The sequence below is a fragment of the Ailuropoda melanoleuca genome, chromosome 11 (genome assembly GCF_002007445.2).
Source record: "Ailuropoda melanoleuca isolate Jingjing chromosome 11, ASM200744v2, whole genome shotgun sequence".
NCBI classification, from domain to species: Eukaryota; Metazoa; Chordata; class Mammalia; order Carnivora; family Ursidae; genus Ailuropoda; species Ailuropoda melanoleuca.
Window position 1 is genome coordinate 99311832 of NC_048228.1, and position 25303 is coordinate 99337134.

At 40.3% G+C, this 25303-nt stretch overlaps 2 protein-coding genes and 1 long non-coding RNA gene across 12 annotated transcripts in view; 1 reads left to right on the top strand and 2 right to left on the bottom strand.

Moving 5' to 3' along the window:
- BST1 (bone marrow stromal cell antigen 1) overlaps positions 1-1741 on the bottom strand; it is a 32927-nt gene extending 31186 nt beyond the window's left edge. The window contains exon 1 of one of the 4 annotated variants that reach the window (XM_034672091.1): positions 1455-1741. In XM_034672091.1, the coding sequence (XP_034527982.1) occupies positions 1455-1618 (164 nt within the window). In that variant the 5' untranslated portion in view covers positions 1619-1741. The remainder of the gene's footprint in view (positions 1-1454) is intronic. The other 3 variants (XM_034672090.1, XM_034672093.1, XM_034672092.1) reach the window with 3 other exon arrangements.
- FAM200B (family with sequence similarity 200 member B) lies at positions 1741-18387 on the bottom strand. Of its 7 annotated transcripts, none has more exons than XM_034672088.1 (3): positions 18253-18385; positions 8111-9845; positions 1741-1794 (listed from the first exon to the last, which is right to left on the bottom strand). In XM_034672088.1, exons 1-3 carry the CDS (start codon positions 18315-18317, stop codon positions 1741-1743), a joined length of 1854 nt encoding a protein of 617 aa, XP_034527979.1. In that variant the 5' UTR covers positions 18318-18385. The 7 variants fall into 7 exon arrangements, with proteins under 7 accessions (XP_034527979.1, XP_034527980.1, XP_019651993.1 ...); XM_034672089.1 differs by lacking the exon at positions 1741-1794 and adding an exon at positions 1905-3144; XM_019796434.2 differs by lacking the exon at positions 1741-1794 and adding an exon at positions 3835-3983.
- Positions 18388-18420: 33 nt separating this feature from the next.
- On the top strand, positions 18421-23985 carry LOC109489153. Its single transcript, XR_002142099.2, has 3 exons — positions 18421-18768; positions 21869-22090; positions 23119-23985. It is a non-coding gene; the product is annotated as an uncharacterized LOC109489153 (long non-coding RNA).
- The last annotated feature ends 1318 nt before the right edge of the window (positions 23986-25303 follow it).

The window sequence follows — 25303 nt, forward strand, 5'->3', positions numbered from 1 at the left end:
TTTATCAACTCTGCAGAACTAGGCACAAAAAGACAGCAGATTGTCCTGTCTCGTGCATTAACCCCCATTCAGACGAGGAGAAGAAAAACCTAGGCGATGGATTTGGAAATCTGACGGTGGAAATGGCTCTCAGACAGTCCGACACACATTTTTCAGAAGTAAGGAACAGTCTTGTCCCCTGCAGGCCCCCAAAGATGAACAGAAAAGGCACTTTGCTGCAGGACGACCATTCCCACAAACCCAGGCTCCCAACTTCAGGGGCCTCTCCATTGAGACTTAAAGTCCACTGTGCCTGGGGCCACGTGTGGTCAGGCCGGTGGACGACACCTTTTAAAACCAGGAATGCGCACTGGGTGTTGAGAAAAGCTGTTTGACCTCCTGCGAGTGTTACTTAGGGATAAAGTTATCAGGGACCACAGTGAAAAGTTACAAGGAATACACTCTCTTGTTCTCCAGCATGCTCATTGTCAGCTTCACAAGTCCTATAGAACTGCCCCGTTCCTGGGAAAGCCCAAAGTTACTCAAGAGAGCAGCGGATGTTCTTGGGAAATTCCAGTGTTAAGCAAACCCTTCGAACGCCATGCTCAAACATTACAAAAGTTTTACTAAATAACTGTGACCAGGTTCCTGTTTGTAGGGACAAACTGACCCAACAGTTGTTGGCTGGCAGCCTAAAGCAGCCCCGAAGTTTGTGTTAGAGGAGATAGTCTTTGAGAACTATCTCCCTGTCTCCTTTGAAAGTAATAAAAACCGTCTGCTCAAGCCAAAGGATCTGGGCTGATCTAGTGGCTGACACCCCACGCTGTCACCCTTTGTATTAGGTGACACTAAGGCAGACAGGATGCCCTCTGGTGACAGCCACAACTCTTCAAGTCCATCCTAGCTTTCCAAAAACATTTCCCAAGGCATTTGTAACTGTCGATTTCTTGTGTGGGGCAGCAGGTAATATGGGTGTTTCTTATATTATTTTCTGCTCTTTTTATTTGTCTGAAATGATTCAGAAAAAAAAAATTGGCACAAGAGAAAGATATCCCTCACAGGATCAAGAGACATTCAAACTCATAAACTCCTCTAGGTTTTAGAGGATATGAAATTTGAATTCCCCAAGTCCCTGGATTTACCAATTTCCAGGTGGGTCTCCTGGGTCTGACCATTCTGGCTAAGCATATGCTTGCCGGCTGTCACCCAGACTCACCTCTACCTAACCCTCGCCTCTAGACTGACGGCCCACAGCCTCCTTCGCTTACACACTTAAACACACACACACACTCCTCACCCTTAGACTTCCCACCCTCTGCACTTGGCTCCCTGGACCTTTAGAACCCCCACCTTCCCCCGCGCACACGTCTGGGGTCGAGATCGTCCACTCCCCCCATCCTTACCCTTCAGACTCCATCTGCCCCTCCCGACATCCTCCTCACCTCGAGACCTCCCCGCTTCCCCGGCCGGCTCACCGCTGGTCCGGATTCAGCCGGGCGACGTACTCCGCGCAGCGGCCCCGGATGATGCTCTCTAGGTGCCTGGTGGTACCTTCTCCGCGCCACCGGGCGCCCCCAGCGCCCGCGACCACCACCAGCAGCAGCAGCAGCAGCGAAGGCGTGAGCCTCTGGGCTGTCATCGCGGGCGACTTTGTACCTCCAACTCTGTGCCTCTGACTCACTTCTCGTCTGGCACCGAGATGACTCCCTCCAGCTGCGCTCCGGCACCACACCCTCTGGCTTCCTGCCTCTGCGAGCGGCTTCAGGTCCGAGATTGAGTTGGGACTTGACTGGCGACAGGACTCTTGGCTCTTGGCTAATTTTTTTTTTTTAAGATTTTATTTTTAAGTAATCTCTGTAGAGATTACTTGGGTGTACCAAGTTGGGGCTCCAACTCACAACCCCGAGATCAACAGTCGCAGGCTCTAAGGACTGAGACGTTTTTGTTTTTGTTTTAATTGAAGTATAATTAACATACAGTGTTATGCGAGTTTCAGGTGTACAACGTAGTGATTCGACAGTTGTGTATACACTACTCAATGCTCACTACCTGTCACCACCTGTCACTATAAGTTATTATATTATTGCCTATATTGCCTGTGCTGTACTTTTCATCGCCCTTATTTTGTAACTTATTTTATGTACCTTTTAATCCTCTTCGGTTATTTCACCCATCCCCCGCCCACCTACACCTGGCAACCACCTGGTTGACAAACAAACAAACAAACAAAAACTGGCTCCGCTAATATTGGCCAGAGTCCCAGAGAAAGGAGCCCCCACAGAGGTGAAGTTGGGGAACAGGTGAGGAAAGTTTAAGTCATTGAAAGATTTTTCCGGCCCCAAACTGACACCTTTGACAGGTGCCCTCTCTTCCACCAAAGATGAGTGGGTTTTGTTTTCAGGAAATAATAACTGCGAGAACTAATATTTATTGAGTTGCTATTATGTGCCAAGCACTCCAGAAGCAGTTTTCAATTACTTTTCATAATATCCTGCCAGTTAGGTTTATCATCCCCATTTTACAGATGAGGAATTTCAGGGACGTTAAGTAACTTGTTGGAGGTCATAATCTCCTCTCCAGATAGATGCAAAATCCTCGAGACAGTCAGTTCAGAGAGCCAGGATGGCTAGAATGGCACTTGGAATTCTGGAGGCCCTAATCTTCAATTCTCACAGTAATAATGGCTGTGAACTCCGAGTGCCTCAGGGCAGGCATTTGGTAAACATCGGAAGCTGGCAAGAGGTGGAGGTTGGTGGGTTCTATAACATTTTATATGAATCTTTCTCTATTTTAATTACCAACATTTATAACCATGGGCACCTGTGTGGCTCAGTTGGTTAAGCGACTGCCTTAGGCTCAGGTCATGATCCTGGAGTCCCAGGATGAGTACCGCATCAGGCCCCCTGCTCATCAGGGGGTCTGCTGAGACCTCTGACCCTCCCGCCTCTTGTGCTCTCTCGTGCTCTCTCAAACAAATAAATACGATCTTAAAAAATAAAGTTTATAACCAAAACCCACATTGACCTGTCCAGCCTGACTCAGTCCACTTTCCAGATATAAGCATTTTTGTTTCAAAAGTTTTTTGTATTTACTTCCATGTTTCCAAATAACATGCCTATATGCTGTTTCTTCATGTTTCCTTCTTAGATTCTATTCTTTGACTTCCTAGGATGGAAAAGGAAATTTTATCTTTAACCTCATACATCCTCAAAAGGCATCCTTCTGTGCCTTTTATCATCCTGAAACACATCACAGGTCACAATAATATGAATGCTGATTACTGATTTAAAGCTTGTATCTAAAAAAGAGAACTCAACAACACAAAAATAAGAAGAAAAGCAACACAAATTTTAAAATGGGCAAAATAGTTAAACAGATATCTCAGCAAAGAAGATAGGTCCACTACAAGGTATTTACCAAGAAAAAGATGAAAACATGTCTACTGGGGCACCTGGGTGGCTCAGTCGGTTAAGCATCTGGCTTTGGCTCTTGTCATGATCCAGGGTTCCTGAGATTGAGCCCCACATAAAGCTCTCTGCTCAGCGGGGAGCCTGCTTCTCCCTCTCCCTCTGCTGCTTCCCTTGCTTGTGCTCTCTCCTCCTCTCAAATAAATAAATAAAAGCTTTAAAAAAAAAGAAAATGAAAACGTGTCTACGCAGATTTATACATGAAATATTGTTCATTGGGCTTAATCCATAATAGCCCCTAAACTAAACAATGTAAATGTCCAACAAGAAAAGAATAAACAGTGATCTAGTCATACAATGGAAAACCACTTAGCAATACAAAGGCATGAACTACTGATACTCTGAAGCATCTAAAAGTATATATACTGAGTGAAAGAAGCCACACATAAAAAAACACATACTTTATTATTCCCCTTACAGGAAGTTCCAGAAGGCGGCATAGGATGCTGACATATATAGAGAATTGGGGGAAAGAGATACCAGATGGTACCAATTGCCTGAGCAAAGCCAGAATAATGGGAAAGAATGCAGCTTCTCCTGGAAAAGATTAAAAAATTAGTTTGGTAAACAGAGTGCAGGTTGAGACTTGCCAGGAAAGCTAGGGTTACATCTCAAAGACCTTGAACTCAATACTAATCTGGACGCTGTTTTCTTGAACATTAAGAGCTTTCAATAATTTTGCTTATTAAAAGTTTTGTCTTAGGGGCACCTGGATGGCTCAGTAGGTTAAGCATGTGCCTTCAGCTCAGGTCCTGAACCCAGAGTCCTAAGATTGAGCCCCACATCGGGCTCCCTGCTCAGTGGGGAACATGGTTCTCCCTCTCCTGCTCCCTCCTGCTTGTGCTCTGTCAAATAAATTTAAAAAAAAATCTGTCTTAAAAAATAATAAAATAGGGCGCCTGGGTGGCACAGTGGTTAGGCATCTGCCTTCGGCTCAGGGTGTGATCCCGGCATTATGGGATCGAGCCCCACATCAGGCTCCTCCGCTATGAGCCCGCTTCTTCCTCTCCCACTCCCCCTGCTTGTGTTCCCTCTCTCACTGCCTGTCTCTATCTCTGTCAAATAAATAAATAATCTTTAAAAAAAAATTAAAAAAATAAAATAAAATAAAAAATAAGAAAGAAAAAAAGAAGGAAGAAAAAAAAAGGAAGGGAGGAAGGAAGGAAGGAAGAAAGAAATCTCTTTTGTGGTTGGNTCTTTAAAAAAAAATTAAAAAAATAAAATAAAATAAAAAATAAGAAAGAAAAAAAAGAAGGAAGAAAAAAAAAGGAAGGGAGGAAGGAAGGAAGGAAGAAAGAAATCTCTTTTGTGGTTGGCCTTCTTGGTTGCTAAAGGATGAAGTAAGAGAAGAGAGATGAGGCATTTAAAGGTCTTAGAACAGGGGCACCTGAGTGGCTCAGTTAGTTAAACGTTCAACTCTTGATCTCAGCTCAGGTCTTGATCTCAGTGTCATGAGTTTGAAGCCCACATTGGAGGTAGCGTTTATTTGGGCGGGGGGTGGGGGGGAAAGGTCTGAATCCAAGGGTGGAGCGAGCCACAGTCCCAGAGAGTGGTCTCAGTTCAGAGGGCAGAAGCATGTGCCATATAAGTTATTCCCAGGCTTTGAAACCTAGTGGAGTTTGCCCAGGTGGACCTCCGAAGGTGATCAGATGGTGACTCCTTTTTGCCTCTCATTTTCTCCCTTTTTGAATGAGAATGGTTGTGACTGTTACCTAGGACTGTCCCACCACTGTATTTTTGAAGCACAGAACTGGATTTCTAATTTCACAGGTTCACAGATAGAGGATTTTGCCTCAGTATAGATTATACCCAGATCCTGTACCCACACCTAATTTAGGTGATTTAGATATAAGATTTGAGCCTTTGAGCTGGTGAGACTTAGATGAGATTTTCAACTTGAGTTGATGTTGTGATGGGCTGAGACTTGTGGACACTTCAGGAGAGGGGAGTGTATTTCTCAAACAAGATGGATGTGAGTTTTTGTGAAGAGTGGACTGGGATAGGTTGAGTGCCCCCTTCACTACCCAGAAGATGTCCAGATCTGAATTCCTGTAACTTGAATATGTTGTCTTACCTAGTAAAAAGGATTTTGCACAAGTGACATATACTGAGAAAAAAACACAAGATCTCTGGATCAGAAACAATTAATTATTCATAGCAAAAAACCCAGCCAGGTCAGTACTGTTGGTGCCCATACCCCGATTCCCCAGCATGACATGGTAAAGGTCAGGTGTCCCCATCCATCCTGCGGTTTGTTTCACCACAACAGACTCTAGGGTGTTATGGAGTTGAGGGTATTCTCTCCCCAGCCTCCCCTCCAGAGAGATTATCCAGTTACTCTGATATGCAAGCAAACATCTCTGAAGAGGGGAAGAGGCTTTATCTTTACTTCCCTGGGGTGTTTCTAGCTTCATCATCCTAAACTGTCTCCCTTCAGGAACATTCTTAACTTGGATGCAAATACCTTCAAAGGATCCCCACTGAGCAGACACGTGAAATATTCATGGTGAATTGTCTTCCAGCACTTTATTTCAAGCACAAAGAAAGTGGGGGGGGGAATTACTTTCAATAGAATACAAAATATGGAAAATCAAATATTACAATAATGCCAGGTGTGGTGGCTGACGGAAAGGCATTGCTAACCTTTATGATTTTAGAGAAAGCCCTTGCCAAAAGAAACATCACTCATTAAAAAAACAAAACAAAACACTCGCTGGAGTCAGTGAACACATAAAGAAAAGCAGAAGCTAAAATTAGTTTGAGAAAGCAAATGAAGCATTTCCAGTTGCTTATTTATCAACAGTGTGAGGAAGCTGTGTCAATCAGTGCCGTTGGCGGATGCTCACAGAGGTTATGGAACAAAATCAGATTTCAAAATGTAAAAAGGGGGGTGCCTGGGTGGCACAGCAGTTAAGCGTCTGCCTTCGGCTCAGGGTGTGATTCCGGTGTTATGGGATCGAGCCCCACATCAGGCTTTTCTGCTATGAGCCTGCTTCTTCCTCTCCCACTCCCTCTGCTTGTGTTCCCTCTCTCGCTGGCTGTCTCTATCTCTGTCGAATAAATAAAATCTTTAAAAAAAAATGTAAAAAGGGTGTTGCTACACATTCCATGATTATTCCTGAGAATATGACCTCCAGTTCAGATATTAGAGACCACCGTTCATCAAACGCGTACTCAATACCCTACCCACTTACTACGCATCACATCAAAGGGACAGGAACTCCGCTCCTGCAGAGCACGCATCCCAGGTGGCAGACCGACAGAACTAGTGATCAGATAAATACAAGGACGACAACTGGTACACCACAAGAGAAAAGAAAGGGAACAATGGAACAAAAACTACAGCGGTTTGGGCGCCTGGGTGGCGCAGTCCTTAGGCGTCTGCCTTAGGCTCAGGGCGTGATCCCGGCTTTATGGGATGGAGCCCCATACCAGGCTCCTCTGCTATGAGCCTGCTTCTTCCTCTCCCACTCCCCCTGCTTGTGTTCCCTCTCTCGCTGGCTGTCTCTGTCAACTAAATAAATAAAATCTTTAAATACAAAACAAAACAAAACAAACTACAGCGGTTAGGAAAATCCTCTCTCATGAAGTAACATTTAATTCAGTTTATTCTCAAAATATCAGTCAGTGAGTCATTTATTTATTTATTAATAATCTTTTCACCCAACAAGGGGTTCAAACTCACAACCCTGAGATCATGACCTGAGCCGAAATCAAGAGTCAGATGCTTAACTGACTGAGCCACCCAGGCGTCCCTGGAGTGTCTTTTATTTTTTTTAGATTTTTATTTATTTATTTGAGAGACAGAGAGAGAGAACACCAGCAAGAAGGAGGGGCAGAGAGAGGAAGAAGCCGACTCCCTGTTGAGCAGGGAGCCCGAAGTTGGACTCTGTCCCAGGACCCTGGGATCATGACCTGAGCCAGAGGCAGAGGCCCAACCGTCTGAGCCACCCAGGTGCCCCTGAGTGTCTTTTAAAACCTAATTCAGATCATGTCTTTTCTCCACATAGCCCTTCTTCAATTGCTCTCCATTTCACTGACAAAAACCCAGAGGCCCTATGATGCTACAGAGCCCTTCATGATTTGGTCCCCAAATAGTTCCCTGACCTTCTTTCTTATTACTCTTTCTACACTTACCTTTAAAATATTCTAAGCCTTATTTATTGTCTCTCTCTCCCTGCCAGAACATTAAGTTCCACTGTAGAATGACCTTTGCTTTCTTCATTTGGTATCCCGATGTCTCTAAAACAATTCTTGGACTCTAACAGAAGTTCATTAAATTTTTGTTCAATGAATGTAAAGTTACATTATGATTTTATTAATATTTAAATATAACAAAAATAAAAACAAAGTTATCACATACAATGCTATATTAACATCTAAATACAATGTAGAAAAATATCACAAAACAAGAAACACAAAAACAAAAATCAGGGAAGGTTTATTTACTGTGATGGGTGTGCCTGCCTGCTCACAAGTTCATTCCAGTCTGGAACACAGGAGGACAATGCTACCCGCATACCTGCTGCACCATCCCATCCATTTCTTTCCTTTGTGTTTAACTGGGTTAAGACTGAAAACCCTAGCTCACACAAGCTAGTTGTTGTGAATGGTAATAATAGCGGGACACTCTTTCTACTTAGCAGGGGAAAGTCTTCCTTTACCTTAATCCAAAATGCTGATAAACTTAATGTTTCATAATCGCTCTTCAATGTATACGAAGAACTGAGCTGCAATAATTCACTCTCTTCTTCAGGCACCAAGTTTAACTCAATTATTGATTCTGGGTTTCGAAAAGCAAACGGATCTTTTACCCAGCACTTTTCTCTTAATGTTTCAAATTTCTCTTCTGGGAAGAAATGGTTAAAAGTTTGAGACAGAGAAGTGAGATGCAACAATATCTCTAATTTTATTTCTTTCAAAATGTTTTCACTAATAATATTCTCTTCAATATGTTGCAAAAATCTTGGAAACATGTAGTAGCTAGGACGGTTGCTTTTAAGCCTCGCTTGCCATAACAATAGTGTCTTTTGGAATCCCTGGATACGTTCGACCTGCTGGAATATATCACTATTTTTCCCCTGTAGTTTTAAACTCAGTTCATTAAGAATGCCAAATATATCAGTTAAATATGCCAATTTCATTACCCAAATATCATCTTCAAAAATACTTGCCAAATTAGATTTTTTTTCAATAAGAAAAATGTGAATCTCATTCCTGAGTTCGTAAACCCTGCTTAGTATCTTCCCGTGAGACAACCAACGGACTTTGGTATGATACAGTAAGTGGGTATGATTAGGTCCAATCTCTGAACAAAATGTTTCAAGAAGCTGATTATTTAGTGAGCTTCCTTTAATAAAGTTAACAACTTTGACTGCATTTTTCAATACTTCCATGAGATTCTGTGGGATTTCTCTGGATGCTAAAGCTTCACGATGTATAAAACAATGATTCCACACAGCGTCATTATTAGTAACTTCAAGCAATTTTTTAATTACTCTGCTATGTTTTCCCGTTATGCTTGCTGCTCCATCACTTGTAATTCCTTTGCAGTTTTTCCAGTTTAGTTTATATTGACCAACAACACACTTTTCTAATTCTGTAAAAATATCTAATCCACTTAGGTGTGAGGTTATATTTAAACAACACAAAAAATCCTCCATAAAATCATCTTGCCATGCATATCTGACATAAACTAAGAGTGTTGTGCAGCTCCCCATATCAGTGCTTTCATCAAGCTGGATTGCAAAATCTATACCAGATTGCAATCGGGCAAGGAGCATTGTTTCTAAATGTTCTGCAATAGTACAAATGCGAAGAGATACTGTGTTATCACTAGTTATCGTTTTTAATTTATTAGCTGATTTGTCGTCAAAAATTGTACGTACCATATCCAGACATGCTGGAAGAATTATTTTTTCGGAAGCTGTGTGAGCCATTTTCTCTTTTACTACTCGATATGCAACTAAGTATGATGATAATAAGGCTTTCTCACTAACGGTGGTAGAACCACCAAGAAACTGTGTTGACAACTTTACATCTTTTTTCTTTCTTTGAAAATATTCAAGAGGCTTATCAATAAGTTCAGCATGCTGAGTTTCTAAGTGTCTTTTTAATTTTGAAGGTTTTAAGCTTTCATTCGCAAGAATATTATTACAAATAACACACTGAGGTCTGTCATTTTCAAAGGGTTTTTCACATTTGATAAAACCGTATTTTAAATAATCTTCATTATAACGTCTTGCACTTACTTTTTTTTTTTTGAAATGTGGCTCAAACGAAGTTGAAGATTGCAAAGTAGAGTCAATATTTTTCTCCATATTGTCACTATTCACATTTCCAGATCCAGCAGTTGAACTTGAACAGGCTTCTGCATATTTCACTTCATTTTTCCTCTTTCTTTTAAAAAAGATATGATCCATTTTAAAAGTAATTTTGATTAAAATGTTTTAACTGCTACTAACCAAAAAAAAAAAAAAAGAAATTTTACATATATATAGCCTAGATAACACCTTTCCAAAAAATGCAGTTTGCAAATACATCTCAGTTGAACATCTCAGAATTCACGTCTAGTTGCAAAGTCATGGAACATAAAACTAGACTGCTCACCAACTTTATTATGAAAACTGAACAAGATATCAGTGGACAAAGGATTGAAAAACCATTTCTTAGCCAGTATACATTCTATTCATTACATGCCCTCCATTAATTATCTTTTCACGTATTAAAATTGACCTTAGTATTCCTTGCAGCACATTTCTGACAGAGGATTCATGCAAAGCACTTGATACTTTATATTTTCTTTTGTTTTAAAAAGATTTTCATTGTGACTCACAGAACTGATTCCATGACCTACGGATGGGTCACACACGGAATGTGAAAAATACTGATACAGAGACATTTTCCTCTGCTGTGCTGAGCTTGAGTATGTCTGTTTGATGATCAAAGCGGCAAGCTAATGTGCTAGACTGCTGGCTGGTACAGGAGCTTTCTTGAAGTGGTAGGTATATATCTTATATTTTCATTCTTGATACTTTTTGATGGCAAGAGTTTTTAAGAATGCCAGTATGGTCAGACCCAGTGAGGATCCAAGGAGGCTTTCCATAGCTAGGTCAACTACCAGGCTGGACCTGATGATATATTTTTAGAACTTTATTGGAATGCATCCTTGCCCTGGGAATAAAAGCAGAGATATGACATTAAAACTTTACAATACAGAGAGTATTATTGCCACCTATGGCAACCTTCGTGACATCTAAGATCATGGGTACCGAAGCAAAAAGCCTAAAGCTCTTCTCATCACTCTATCACCTTAGGGGTATTTCTGTAAAGCAAATCACCTAAACCCAAATTGGTAAACAGAAAAAATAATGTTAGTAACGCCTGCAAGTCAGCATCAGGAGTTGAAAAGTACACTTACAAAGCTGAATACAGCAAGTTCATTCACCGTCATATACTTCCTCTTAGCTCAGTTTGGTTGTCTACCTCACAAGTACAGGTATCCCCCACTTTCTAAAAGTTCGTGTTATGCCATTTCACTTTTAGGACAGACCTACATTAATACCTATTTTTGCTAACTGAAAGAAATCCAAAGAGGATTTTCACTTCTACGATAAAAGCCATTACCGTGCTAATGTAGGTCTTTGGTTAGAAACAAAGTGGCATGGTATGAGCTTTCAGAAAGCAGGGGATTTCACAGGAATGCTCTACTTCTGAAGGGGAAACCTGCACTTAATGCAGTGCCTCTTTGATCTTAGTGTATTTGGGTGTTAGCGCTGTAACACAGCACTTCCTTACACACCCTTCCATCAATTGTTTCACCTTTCTGGGGGAAGAGGGTGAAGGCTTATATTTAATGTAATGTTTATTAGAAATTCAACGACTTGGGGCACCAGGGTGGCTCATTCGGTTGAGCATCTGACTCTTGGTTTGGGCCCAGGTCATGATCTCGGGGTCACAAGATTGATCCTTTGTTGGGCTGCCTGTGCTCAGTGCAGTCTGCTTAGAATTCTTTTCCTCTTCCTCTCCCTTCCTCTCAGCCGCCCACCCTTCACATCCACCACATGCACTCTCTCAAACACATAAATAATGGGGCACCTGCCTTACTCCGTTGGTAAAGCAGCCGCTTTTGGCTCAGGTCCTGATCCCAGAGTTCTGGGACTGAGTCCCATGTCTGGCTCCCTTCTCAGTGGGGAGTCGGCTTCTCCCTCTCCTCATGCTCTCTCTTGTTCTTTCAATTAAAGAAATGAAATCTTCAAAAAAACCTCACAAATACATAAATAAAATCTTTTTAAAAAGAAATTCAACGTCTTAGTGTTATTAACTTTTATCAGAATTGTTTGCATTAACTCTATTTTCCTATTATCTGCATTCTTTTTTTTTTTTTTAAGATTTTATTTATTTATTTGACAGAGATAGAGACAGCCAGCGAGAGAGGGAACACAAGCAGGGGCAGTGGGAGAGGAAGAAGCAGGCTCATAGCGGAGGAGCCTGACGTGGGGCTCAATCCCATAACGCCAGGATCACGCCCTGAGCCGAAGGCAGACGCTTAACCGCTGTGCCACCCAGGCGCCCCTTTATTATCTGTATTCTTGATGCTGTCTCACTAGTCAAGGAAGAACTGATCATCCCCCAGGACTATCCTAGGGATGGCTGACAGCAAACAGCTGGACCCAGTTTGCACAACTTTCATATGCAAACTAACCGTACCAGAGCCCACCCTACCTGCACATCCCTACCTCCTCCCCCATTGGGCTCTTACACTCTGGCAATATTTCCCTTGGCCCTAATCATCCCAGGAACAACAATTTTGTTGAAATTAATCAAAAATCCAATTCTAAACCTGATTAGCCTGCTTACCGTACCTCACTCATTCCTTCCCTAGAAAATACACGGACTTTCCCGTAATACAGGGTTTTCCAGTTTCCCTTCCACTCCCTCTGCCTCCTGACCAAGCCTAGTGTTTCCCCATGTGGCCCTCCTTGCATGGCTTGGCATGCTTTACCTCCTGTTTCTAGGGATCTGGAAGTATAAAAACTTCCTACTTCGTGACAGCCATTTGTGTGTGTCTTACCACGCCTCATTAAAACAAATCCTGAGTACATTTAATTATTTTTTAAAAGATTTTTATTTATTTATTTGAGAGAGAGAAAGCAAGAGACAGAGCAGAAGCAGAGGGGGGAGGGGCAAAGTGAGCAGCAGATTCCCAGGCTGAGCGGAGAGCCCAATGTGGGGCTCAGTCCGAGGACCCTGAGATCATGATCCTGAGTCGATGGCAGACGCTTAACCGACTGAGCCACCCAGGCGCCCCCTGAATATATTTTAAATCATTTTTCTTTTGTTATTGCTCTAGTTACAAAGTTATAAAGTGTGGTCCTAAGCCTATTTTCCCCATAAGGTATGTTATGTTTTAGTATACATTCTACATTCCATGAGTTCTTCCAGGAAGTCATAGTGTTAAAGCTGAAACACCCATTATCTTAAGATTACTTATTATTACTTGTCTGGTGAATGGATTTCCCCCACTCACTTGAGAGGACTACTGGAATCCCCCAGTTTGGGGGACATACTAAATATTTTTCACTGTGGCTATCACCAATTCTTCACCGAGTGAAACAGAGTGGAGCACACTACACAAGGTACACGTGTCAAGAATACAGGCAACCTGCAAAAATGTGCTACACATTGTTTGAATGCCATCAATATTCATCAGCCTGTTGCCACTGTATTTATGCGGGGGTCTAATTTTTAATAATAAAGCCAGCTTTGAAAGAGGCATCACAGAGAATGGTAACCTTGAAACAAGATGTTCCCAGAGGGAGCCATAGCCTTGGTGATATTCTTCTGTGAGACTTCATTAATTACATCCCTATGGACTTTACTATCCCTATGGACTTTACTATTAACAATAATTTGACAATAATTGACAATAATTGACAAATGGGGGAGATGTATCCATCACAGTGGTATCATACAGAGTATTCACTGCCTTAAAAATCCTCTATGTTCTGCCTATTCATCCCTACCTCCCTCCAATCCCTGGTAATCACTGTTTTTTTTCCCCCGCTGTCTCCAGTTTCACCTTTTCCAGAATGTCATATAGTTGGAATGACACAGTATGTAGCCTTTGCAGATTGACGTCTTTCACCTAGTGATATGCAATTAAGGTTCCTCCACATCTTTTCATGGCGTAATAGCTCATTTCTTTTTAGCACAGAGTAATATTCCATTGTCTGGATACAAGTTTATTTATTCATTCACCTACTGATAAAGACATCTTGGTTGCTTCTAAATCTTGGCAATTATGAATAAAGCTGCTATAAAAATCAGTTGCAGGTTTTTGTGTGAACATAATTTTCAACTCCTTTGGGTAAATACTAAGGAATCTGATTGCTGGATTGTACGTACAGTGTGTTTTTAGTGAGGATCCCAGCAAAGGCTGTTATGTTTTTGTTGCTGGAGCATACCAAAAATTGTAGACACGGATTATGCATCATAGACAAGATGTAGTTGGTTGTTTTTTTTTGGCAATGGTGTCTACGTTTGTTAACTCATTCATATTGGCAGATTTCAAATAATGCCAAAAGGACTACTCTAGGATCTCATGAGTTGTGAAGGCCTAGCATGCTACTCAGTTACCCTTTTGGTCTCTCTGATATGAACTGTCAGAAAACAGAACCAAGTTAGAACTGAAGGGTATAGATCTGAAGGTATAGGCAGGGGTAAAGGTAGCTGGTGACATGGGTCACGTGACTTAGCGTAATTCAGTGAAAAACAGATGTAGAGAGCTGGTCAAGAGAAATCTCTCTTATTTGGTCAGTTTAGGGTCAGACAACTGTTAAATCTTGAACTTAAGGGCTGAAACTTTATGAGATGGAAAGCTTTACCGGGCATTTTGGAACAATGTTGGAATGCAGCTTTAGGAAGGTGCCAGGAAGCCAGCAGAAGCCACTTGAGAAAACAGCTGTTGCTATAGGAATAGGATTAAACTGTAATATGCAATGGCACAAAATGCATCACCTTGTCTCTGGGCTAGCACTCTCCTGGCATAGTTTTCTGTTTATAATAATATAAAGGGTTGGTGCCATAAGGCAGACCTACAAATAGGGGCAGAGGTCAGGGTTTATTCGTTAGAAAGGTGGCAATTTTAGGTTTTGGTTGCCCTAAGAGGGACTTGGAAATAGTAACTTGGCTAGTTATTATAAATGCTTTAACTACGGCTGAGTAGCCTAAATAGCTGGAAATCTACTGTATACAGTACATGCCTACACTTAGAAAGATGTGTATCTGGGAGAGAATTCAGGGACTGGTAGATGCCTTTGACTTAATCTTGGTTAGATGTTTCCTTGAAAGATGACATGTTCCAAATATTTCACCTTGGTCTGAAAAAGGCAAAGCTTTTCTTTGGAGGTCTATGTCCTATCTTCCAAGAGGTAGTAGGACTAAAGAGTTTATTTCTCTCAGATGTCAGAGCATGGTGTACATCATCAATGTTTTAAACCAGAACTAAATTGTTCAAAAAACAACTGCATCTAGGTTTCTTTTTAATGAATAACAAGAGTTGGAGGGAAATTCACAGTAGCCCTGAAGCAATCTGTCTGAGATATATAGCTGCCCTTAATAGGTGAGAGAACAATTACTGACTCTCTTCCTCTCATAATTAAAAGTTCCCACAAGGATGCTCACTTGTTTTTAATACTTCTTTCCCTCCAAGAACTCTCATAACACTACAGCTTTTTTTTTTTTTTTTTTTCTTAAGATTTTACTTTTAAGTAATCTCTACACCCAAGACGGGGTTTGAACTTACAACCACAAGATGAAGAGTCACATGTTCTACGGACTGAGCCAGCCGGATGCCCCTGAAACCACTACAATTTTAAGGATAAAATATGCCATGTCTCCTTTTTTTTTTTTTCTCATAGATATTCTACCCTATATAGCTAAAGAAAAATGGAGCTAAACATGCTCTGAAGTCTTTTGTTTGCCCTCCTTTTTCTTTACTTGTCTCTGAAAGGTGCCTTAATGGGAAGTCACAGGAGTTTGGAAAATAGGTTCAAACCTGAGCTTTTTTGGTCTAAGTTTTGGAGTTTTAATTTGAAGAGACATATCCTTAATTAGAACTCAATGTAAATCAGAGCATATAAATATAAGATGAGCAAGTACATCCGTGTAATTCCACAGCCCAGATGGGCTCTGTTGGGACAGATCCCTTCTGGCCAAAACTTAAAAGATCATAAATGTGTGCAATGATGCTTAAGACATATGCACTGAGATTGACTGCTATGGATGTATAACCACATTTCCGAGGAATAATGCTCTTTAATCAGCTGTGCATATGGCTTAGCCATCCTTCAGGACAGAATTTCAATTAAGATGATCAACCATTTACAGTTGAAGGTTTCATTAATATAGTCATGTGATATGGTTTCAGGTTACTGATTTTGCACTAATGAATCTTATCTACCTGCTCAAAGAATGTGTTTGTCATATGGTAGGTACTCAATAAATGTATTTGAAAGAATAAATGAAGGAATGATTGACACTATTTTTAGTATTTTTTTAGTATTTTTACTATTACTATTATCTCATTTGAAAAGTAAGTTACAAACTATATGTAATATGTAAGACAAACTTAGTAATATGTAAGACAAAGACTAGTAAAACATATTATCTAAAATAGGATAATCAAAGATATCCTATTTTATAATAAACCATTTATGTTCAGTAGTAGAAAGAATGGTCCTACAAAAAAATAAATGTAAACTATGTTTAGATTTAGCTTATAAAGCTTAATACCTAAATCTACCTAAAAATAACTAATATAAAAATACTAATATCTTATTTATATTATTATAGGTATGAATTATTCTTTTAGATAAAAACAACTGTCATTTAATCATTCTGGTCTTTTATATTTTTACTACCCCTATTTCAACCCAATTCTCCTTGAGAGTTTATAATTGGCTATGCTCCAGACTCTTGTATTCAAAAAGTATTCTTAAAGAGCTTACTCCCTCTCCTAAATCAGATAATTCACTTAAAGTAATAGTAGAGGTAATGTATTAGGGTATAGACCTGGTAGATGTGGTAATGAAAGCATGGGGAAGTCCTTTTCTTTTCTTTTTTAAGTTTATTTATTTATTAAGTAATCTCTACCCCCAACGTGGGGCTCTAACTCATGACCCCAAGATCAAGAGTCACATGCTCTTCTGACTCAGCCAGCCAGGCACCCTGGCGTTAGTCCTTCTCTAACTGAAAAAGGATGCAAGGTATCAGCTAAATGGAACACATAAGTAGAAAATGGTGCAAGTTTGATAGAGAGGGTATGAAATAGTTATCTAGGAAAGTGGTACTATGAATGGTCTAGGAAAATGTTTCAGGATTTTAAGCTGTATGCATGAGTATCTTATATGCTTAATGCAATGATCATTATTGCTATAAGTTTACTAGGTGGTCTTTAATTCCCTGCCACTAATTCTTACCTCTTACATGTATCTCTCATGGTGGTATGAATATTATCCTCTAAAAATACAGCAATTATATATATATATATTTTTTAAAGTAAACGCTACCCTGAATGACCTGGAGATTAAGAGTAGCATGCTCTACCAACTGAGCCAAACAGGCACTCTTAAAAATACAGCTTTGATCAGTTTCCTCATGATTCAAAAACCGCTAACGGTTCTGAGCTGGTGCATTCTCCTCAGGACAATATCCTTTAAATCTAAGCCTCATCTTATCTTTCTAGGTATCTCCTTCATCCCATACCTTCAAACAATTCTACATTTTAAGTTCTAAGACTATCGAAGTTCTTGAAATACATCATGCGTTTCCACGATTTTGCTTCTCACTAGTGTTCTGTTTGTATGGAATACTCCTAAGTCATTTGAAATCCTATTCATTCTTGAAATGTTTTAGCTCAAATGCTATAGCATCTATCCACTCAACTAACGTTTAAGTATTTACAATATACCAGGCACTGGGCATACAAAACAAACAAACAAAAAAAAGATAGTGAAAAGTAATATATGGAAATACCCGTTCAGCTGTTACAATGAATGAACCAGAGTTACATACACTGACAAATCTTAAGAACAACATTAAGAAAACAAGCAAACTGCAAAAGGATACCACATTACTGATTGTTAAAATCATGCAAAACAGTACTAAATATGAAATTAAAATTAAACATAAAGGTGCTCTGGGGAGTGGTTACCTTGGTCAAGAGGGAACAGAATGAGATTGCGTAGAGCAGACAAAGGACTTCAATTTATTTTATCAAACAATTTATGTAATTTGTTTCTCCAGTGAGATGGCAAGTACACAATGTATGAGTTAGACTTTTGTTTCTATCTTTTGTCTAAAATATTCTACTTTTTTAAAGAATCTACAAGGCTTGATTCCCTCCTGCAGGCATTGCAGATCTGTCTCATAACCAGTAACTTAACTCTTGCACTCTCTTTTGTTTCCCTTTATGTACATATTAGTGCACTAGACCTTAAGGGTAGGAAGTTCCAGGTATCATCACCTCTGGATATATTCGCACGTTATCCTCTTCAGCAGATTCCTGTTCCCTCCCGTGCTCTCAGGCCCAAATAGGCCTTCTCTAAGAATTTCAGCCAGACCCTTTCAGCCGACCTTAGAATAGTTCCGCTCAAATCCCGGACTGCTTGCTGTTCCCCTTGCCCCGGGACACCTCAATTCGTCTCCTGAGCAAAACCAGAATGTGCTTCCCCCAACGAACCCCGGGGTATCGCCCCTTAGCAGTCTTTGGTCCACTCCTATCACAGGCTGCCTTTCTCCTCACCTGCAGCCCAGCGCCACAAGCCTCCCGTTCCGCCCGTCGAGCGGCGATTCAGCGCGTCCCCCCATTCCCTACGCAACACCGTTTCCGGCCTAACCTTGGCACCCAAAAACGTCTCATTTCCAGCCGGAAAAGCTGGTTCGGCCCTCTGCGCAAGCGCAAAACCGGGGGCCCGGGTCGCCCCTTCTCGCCCAAACGCTCGCGCGACAGTCTCGCGGTTTTTCCTTGCCCTGAGGGGGTTTTTTTGAACTGTGTGGCGCTAATTCCAACTTGACAGCGTAATTCCAACTTGGGTGCTTGGCTGCAGGCTGACCGGAGCCTGAGGCGACTTTGTACACTTGACCTGCGGTCCGTAGGACCCCCGCAGCCCAGAGCCGACCAGGCTCGTCCCGGCCGGGTCCCGGCACCATGGGGGCGGAGAAGAAGCTGCTGCCGATCAAGGAGGCCTTTCAGCTGGCGCAGCAGCCGCACCAGAACCAGGCGAAGCTGGTGGTGGCGCTGAGCCGCACCTACCGCACGGTAAGCCTGGCCCCGGGCCTCGGCCGCCGCCCCTCGCCCTCCCCGGACCGGCGTCCCCCAGGGGCCTCGCGTGGCCCTCCGGACTCCGACGTTGTGAACCTTCCCGGCCCAGTTCGGAGAGGTTTGGAGACCTGAGCGAGGTCGCCCGGGCACCCCCTCTCCCCAGCGGCTTCCGGTTCGGACCCCCGAGTGACCCGTGAGCGCACGCAGATCCTGACAGTCTTTATAATAGGATTGTAGGGAATTTTGAATTTTAGTACCGTTTTACCTGGTTTACTTAGAGACCCGTATTGTATTTAATGATCACAGTCTTGTGTCTCTTCAGGTTGATAGTTCACTGATTTTTAACATAAATCTGCATTTCATTAACCAGTTTTAAAAGATAAATATGCATTTATATTTCTTCCCTGTAATGATTTTAACAAAACACACTTCTTTATTATTGACAAAATCAGTCAGTGCAAATAAGTGCATCTTTGTTACAAACCAGCTATTTTTCAGGTTGATATACTTAATTGCCTTTTATTATCATCTTAAGAAATAAAAAAAAGAAAAAAGCGTTTCTTTCCCTCAAGCTCATTTCCTTATTTGGCAGGATTACACAAAGATTAAAAAAAACTATTTCTTTCACTGGATTTTCAAAACTTTTTTTGATTAGTAAATATTTTACATCCTCAAAGTACATAGAAAGAAATGCACTGAGAAGACTCACTCCTTTCCTAGTCCCCATCCAGTACTGTCCCTCATAGTCTTTTACAGCTAACCATTTTTAATTAGTTTCTTGTTTATCCTTCACATCTTCACGCAAATACAAGCAAATGTGAGTATGCGTACTTATTTCCCTTCATTCCTCCTTCAATATTTTCTACATTGTTCTGCACTTTGCTTTTTTCATTTAATAGTATATTCTGGATACTCCTTATCACTGTCTAGTTAGATTTCCTCATTCATTTTTGTTTTTTTAAACTGTCACATAGTCCATTTTGTGGACATACTCCAATTTATAGCCAACGCACTATAGGTACACACTTGCGTTGTTTCCAGTCTTTACATATTAGAAACGATATATATATATATATATATTTTTTTTTTTTTTTTAAGTAGCCTCTGTGCCCAACGTTGAGGGCTCGAACTCACGACCCCAAGATCAAAGAGTGGCATGCTCTACTGACTGAGCCAGCCAGGCACCCCTAGAAACATTGTTTTAATGAATACATGTTTCCTGTATTTGCAGGGGTAACTGTCAGATTGTCTGCAGAGAATTGCTGGGTCAAAGAGGAAATGTATTTGTAAATGTGATAATTACAGTTGCCCTTTATAGAGTGGTCCATTCTATAGTCCCAGCAACCAAGTATGAGAGGTATTGTTTTTTTTGGGGGGGGGTTTGAACGTGTTTGGGAACCACTGAAATATAATTGGGTTTTGTTTTGTTTTGTTTTGTTTTGTTTTAAGGATTTTATCTATTTGACAGAGAGAGGACACAAGCATGGGGAGTGGTAGGCAGAGGGAAATGATGAGCAGAGAGCCTGACGAGGGCCTCAATCACAGGATCCTAGAATCATGACCTGAGCAGAAGGCAGACACTTAACTGACTGAGCCACCCAGGAACTCCTGGGGGGATGTTTTTGATAGATAAGAAAATTTATAAGTAAAAGCCTGAATAGTGTGGGAATAGGAGTTACAATGATAAATGATATATCAAAAAGAAATTGCTGTGTTATAGGAAGGCGAAATTATAAAAGGCAGTGTTGAATTGACACCAGTGGGGTTTCTCTTTCCTTTTTTTTTCTTTTTTTTTTTAACTGAACTGTATTTGTCTTTGGTGCGTTTTTCTAAATAGACCGAAGGATGTGTAGAAAAATCAAAAAAATCTTTTGTAAACAAAATCTTTTGCTGCCTTCCTCCATAACAGAATTAACTCAAAAACAGGAGAGACACAAGTAAATGATTACCCAAGCCTGTTTTCCTTAATCATTTCTTCTTCTGGATAGACGATTACAAGTTATTAAGGAATAAATATTTTAGTTTAACAAATTATTATTGTTTTGGGGAGTCTTAGGTCAGTGCTAGGAATAAAGACATCAATGTAGTTTGTAAAGGACTGGTTTTATATATCTGGTTATCAGTAAAACATTTTTTCAGGAGGCATTTGTTCATACCTTAAATACATTATAATAGTCTGTAAATATGAAATCTGCAGCAGAGCAAGAAATAGAATTTGCACCAGTTTATTACTTCATTTAACCAAATAGTAGGAAGATGAAGACAGCGACATTTCAAGTTATTTTAATTATTTTACTTTCTCTTGAAAATACTACGCAAGTTTTGTCAATTTTTATTAACATTTACAATGAGTGTATGTATCATCTAAAAATTTACTGGGTTGAAAGCCTTAAGGACTTTTATAATTTAGAGAAAAGACAGCTAGGGTTCTAAATTTATATGTGATGTTAAATAGGGGCACCTGGGTAGGTCATGATCTCAGGGTCATGAGATGGAGCCCCACGTCGGGCTCCCTGCTGCCGAGTCTGCTCTTCTGTCTCTCTCTCTCACTCAAATAAATAGTCTTTCAAAAAATAAAATATGTGTGATGGTAAGTATGTTTATGGTGTATGTACATACATACACATTTATGTCACATGGAAGTCACCTCGTACATTTTTTTCTGCAAGATAAATATTACAATCAAAAGCTAATTTACTATATAATGCTAGATTTACTTTATTTACTTAGTATAATGGTAGCTTTAATTTTAAAAACTTAAGAACAGTTTCAGATAAATGTATTTAAATGAACACTCTACTTAGGAAAGAAGTTAAATTTTGGTCCAAAAATTATTGCATTCTTGTTATTTGGCAAATATTATTTCAGGTAAGGGTTATTTTGAGACTATATTAAATGCATGTGTAGTATACCTGTGACTATGAATGAAATTAACATAGCTTTTTTCTTTTTTCTAGTTTTTTTTTTTTGCATAAATTGTACTTTCCTCATGAGTTGTTATTAAATTCTAGAATTCTGAACTTGGGGAAAATCAGATGGTTGCCATTATGCCTCCTGGGAATAATTTGATTTTTTTTTTTTTTCTTTTCCTTTACAGGACTGAGGCAAATAGCAGTGAAATTCAGTGTTTGTTGTGCCAGATTCTAAATAAGTTCTTGGGAAATATGCTGGAAAAAGGCCAGATTGATAATGTTTTGTGCATAAAATGGGTGAAGCTCTTCTTATTAGACTGTGAGATAAAATTCCAAATGTGAGGATACAGGCAGTCGTGGCTCTTTCAAGACTTAAGATGTATGGGCAATGATTGCCCCGGTTAAAGGTATGTTCTACTTCATAGTTTTTGTTTGATTTAAATGCATAGTAGTTGAATTTTTCCTTATTAAATATATAATATATAATAAGAGAGAAGAGTGTGTGATACATGCACACATCCCATTTAAAGATACATTGTTTCCATAGCAATCCTTTGATACCAGATGAGTATCCCATAATTTAAGTACTCAGAATTAGAGCAGACCCACAGGTCAAGCAAGGGTTTACTCCCACAAGACTGCCCCCACTTCAGATACCAGCCACAAGTTCCAGGTATCCCCAAACTACTTGCATTTCTGCCTACCTAACTACAAATTTGGGGGGATTCCCATGACCACCACACCCCCTCCTAAGGTATAAAAATTCTCTAGAATGACTGACAGAATTCAAGTAAGTGCTGTGCTTACTATTAGAGTTTTATTGTAAAGGATACAACTGCAACAGCCAAATGGAAGAGATACATAGGGCAAAGTATGGGGGACAGGGAGTGCAGAGCTTCCATGACCTGTGTGGGTATCCCACCTTCCCAGCACATTGATGTGTTCACCAACCTAGAAGCTTAAGCCTGGTTGTTTCAGGGTTTTTTATGAGATTTCATTAAGTAGGTATGTTGGATTAAATCATTGGCTATTTGAACTCAATCTCTAGTCCCTCTCCACTACCTGAAAATAAGGGAATGGGCCTGAAAATTCCAGCCCTGTAATCACCTAATTAGCTTTTCAGGTGATGAGCTTCCCTCTTGAAGCTATCTAGGGACCTCTAACCCCCACCTTGAGTCACCACATTACCATAAACTCCAGTAAAGTTGAGAGGGATTCCAGAATAACAAAGACACTCCTTTCACTCAGGACATGCCAAGGTTTTTTGAACTCTGAACCAGGGACGAAGATCAAATACATTTTTTTATTACTCCATAAAAGAATAATAAAATGGACACATATACCCAGCATCGAAGTTAAGAAATTGAATGCTGAGGTACCCTTTTAATTGTCTTGTGCCTTTTTCTGAATGTATTTCCCCTTCCTTCCTTTCCAGAGGAAAACACTATCCTGAATTTTGTGCTACTCATTACTCCTGGCTTGACCCCAGGACCCCAGGATAATGACCTGAGCCAAAGGCAGATGCTTAGCCAACTGAGCTACCCATGCACCCCATGAACTAAGCTTCTATGGGCATTATCAAACATGTGGAAGAATTTCTCTGGCTAGTAATGCCTAGAAGCAGTGTTAGGGACTGAGTTGTGTGTCCACAAAATTCATATGTTGAAGCCCTAACTCCCAATACCTCAGAATGTGACTGTATGTGGAGATGGGGTCTTTAAAGAGGTGATTAAGTTAAAGTAAGGCCTTTGAGAGGGGGCCCTCATCCAATTTGACTGGTGTTTTATAAGAAAAGGAAATTAGAACATGTCCATGTAGAGAGGAAGGGCCATGTGAGAGCACCGCAAGAGGACATCTATCTACAAGCCAAGAAGAGAGGCCTCAAGAACCCAAACCTGTCGACACTTTGATCTTTGGACTTCTAGCTTCCAAAACCAGAAAATAAATTTCTGTTTTTTAAGTCACCTGGTCTATAGTATTTTTGTTACGGCAACCCCAGTAAACTAATAAAGTTAGAATTATTAGATGGTAGGATTATGTACGTGTTCAGCTTAATTAATAATTCTGATATTTTTCTAAAGTAATTGGACTAATTTGCAATTCTACTGGCAGTGTATGAGAATTCTTGTTCTGCATTCTTGCCCAAATATGATACTGTCAGACTTCACTTTTTCTAGTCTGGTAGGGGAGGAATGAAATACTAACGGTCATTTTAATTGCATTTTCCTGACAACTAAGAGTTGAATATCTTCATATGTTTCTTGTTTCTATATCAATAAAATGCCTTTTATATCTTTGTCCACTTCTTTGTTGTGCCATGTTTTTTACTGATGGATAGAAGTTAATTTTAATGAAAGTAAGATTTATCCTTTAATGGCCTGTCTTCTTTTTTTCTTATTTAAGAAATTCTTCCCACCCCCAGAGTATTAAAAAAGATATTCTCTCAATTTTTTTCTGAATGTTTACATTTGAATCCTTCTACCTGGAATTTTTTTTTAATGTTTGGTTTGAGGGAAGTATATAATTTCATTTTCCCCCATATTAATAACAGTTGGCCCAGCCCTATTTATTGAATAGTCTTTTATTTTTCCTCAGCTGATCAACAGTGGCATCTTTGTCATACATCAGAAGTCTGCGTGGAATGTGGTCCTCTTTCTGGTCTCAGTTATAATTTTTGTCTACCACTAGACCGGCATGACATTATCTCCCCCTCTTTCTTTTAAAGAGAAAGAGTTTGTGGGGGTGGGGGAGAGAGATAATCTTAAGCAGATGGAGCCCAACATGGGGCTCCATCTCACCACCTTGAGATTACTACCTGAGCCAAAATCAAGAGTCAGACTCTTAACCGACTGAGCCACCCAGGTGCCCCTACATTGCCTTTTTTTTTTTTTTTTTAATANGCCTTTTTTTTTTTTTTTTAAGATTTTATTTGTGTGAGAGAGAAGGAGATCACGAGTAGGGGGGAGGGGTAAAAGGAGAAGCAGATTCCCCGCTGAGCCTGGAGCCTGATGCGGGCTCAATCTCAAGACCCTGAGGTCATGACGAGCTGAAGGCAGACACTTAACTGATTGAGCCACCCAGGTGCCCTCACGTTGTCTTAATTATTATGTTTTTGTAATCTTAATATCTGGTAGTATTTCAAAAATTTTTGTTTTAAATGATATATGACATATAATTATTTAACAATCAACATGTACATGATCCTGAAACTGTCAAATGTGGGAGTAGAGCTGAATAATTATATTTAAGCATAGGAAATGGGTTTTGCTACAAAGATTAAAAATTCTTTTCAAGGCAACACAATTAAAATCAAACTAATGGAAATTTAAAAGCCATTTCTAATATGGGACTCAAGTTTGGGGTATTTTCAATGGAGTTTTAGGTGAAAAAAGATGGTGGGGGGGCGCCTGGGTGGCACAGCGGTTAAGCGTCTGCCTTCGGCTCAGGGCGTGATCCCAGCGTTGTGGGATCGAGCCCCACATCAGGCTCCTCTGCTATGAGCCTGCTTCTTCCTCTCCCACTCCCCCTGCCTGTGTTCCCTCTCGCTGGCTGTCTCTATCTCTGTCGAATAAATAAATAAAATCTTTAAAAAAAAAAAAAAGATGGTGGGCCATGAGTTG

Coding starts and splice junctions, on each gene's coding strand:
- FAM200B (XM_019796432.2), bottom strand. CDS start 18,317: ATGGGGGGACGCGCTGAATCGCCGCTCGACGGGCGGAACGGGAGGCTT. Junction 9,846..18,252: donor CTTGTGGCGCTGGGCTGCAG/GTGAGGAGAAAG, acceptor CTTTTTTAAAAG/AAAGAGGAAAAATGAAGTGA.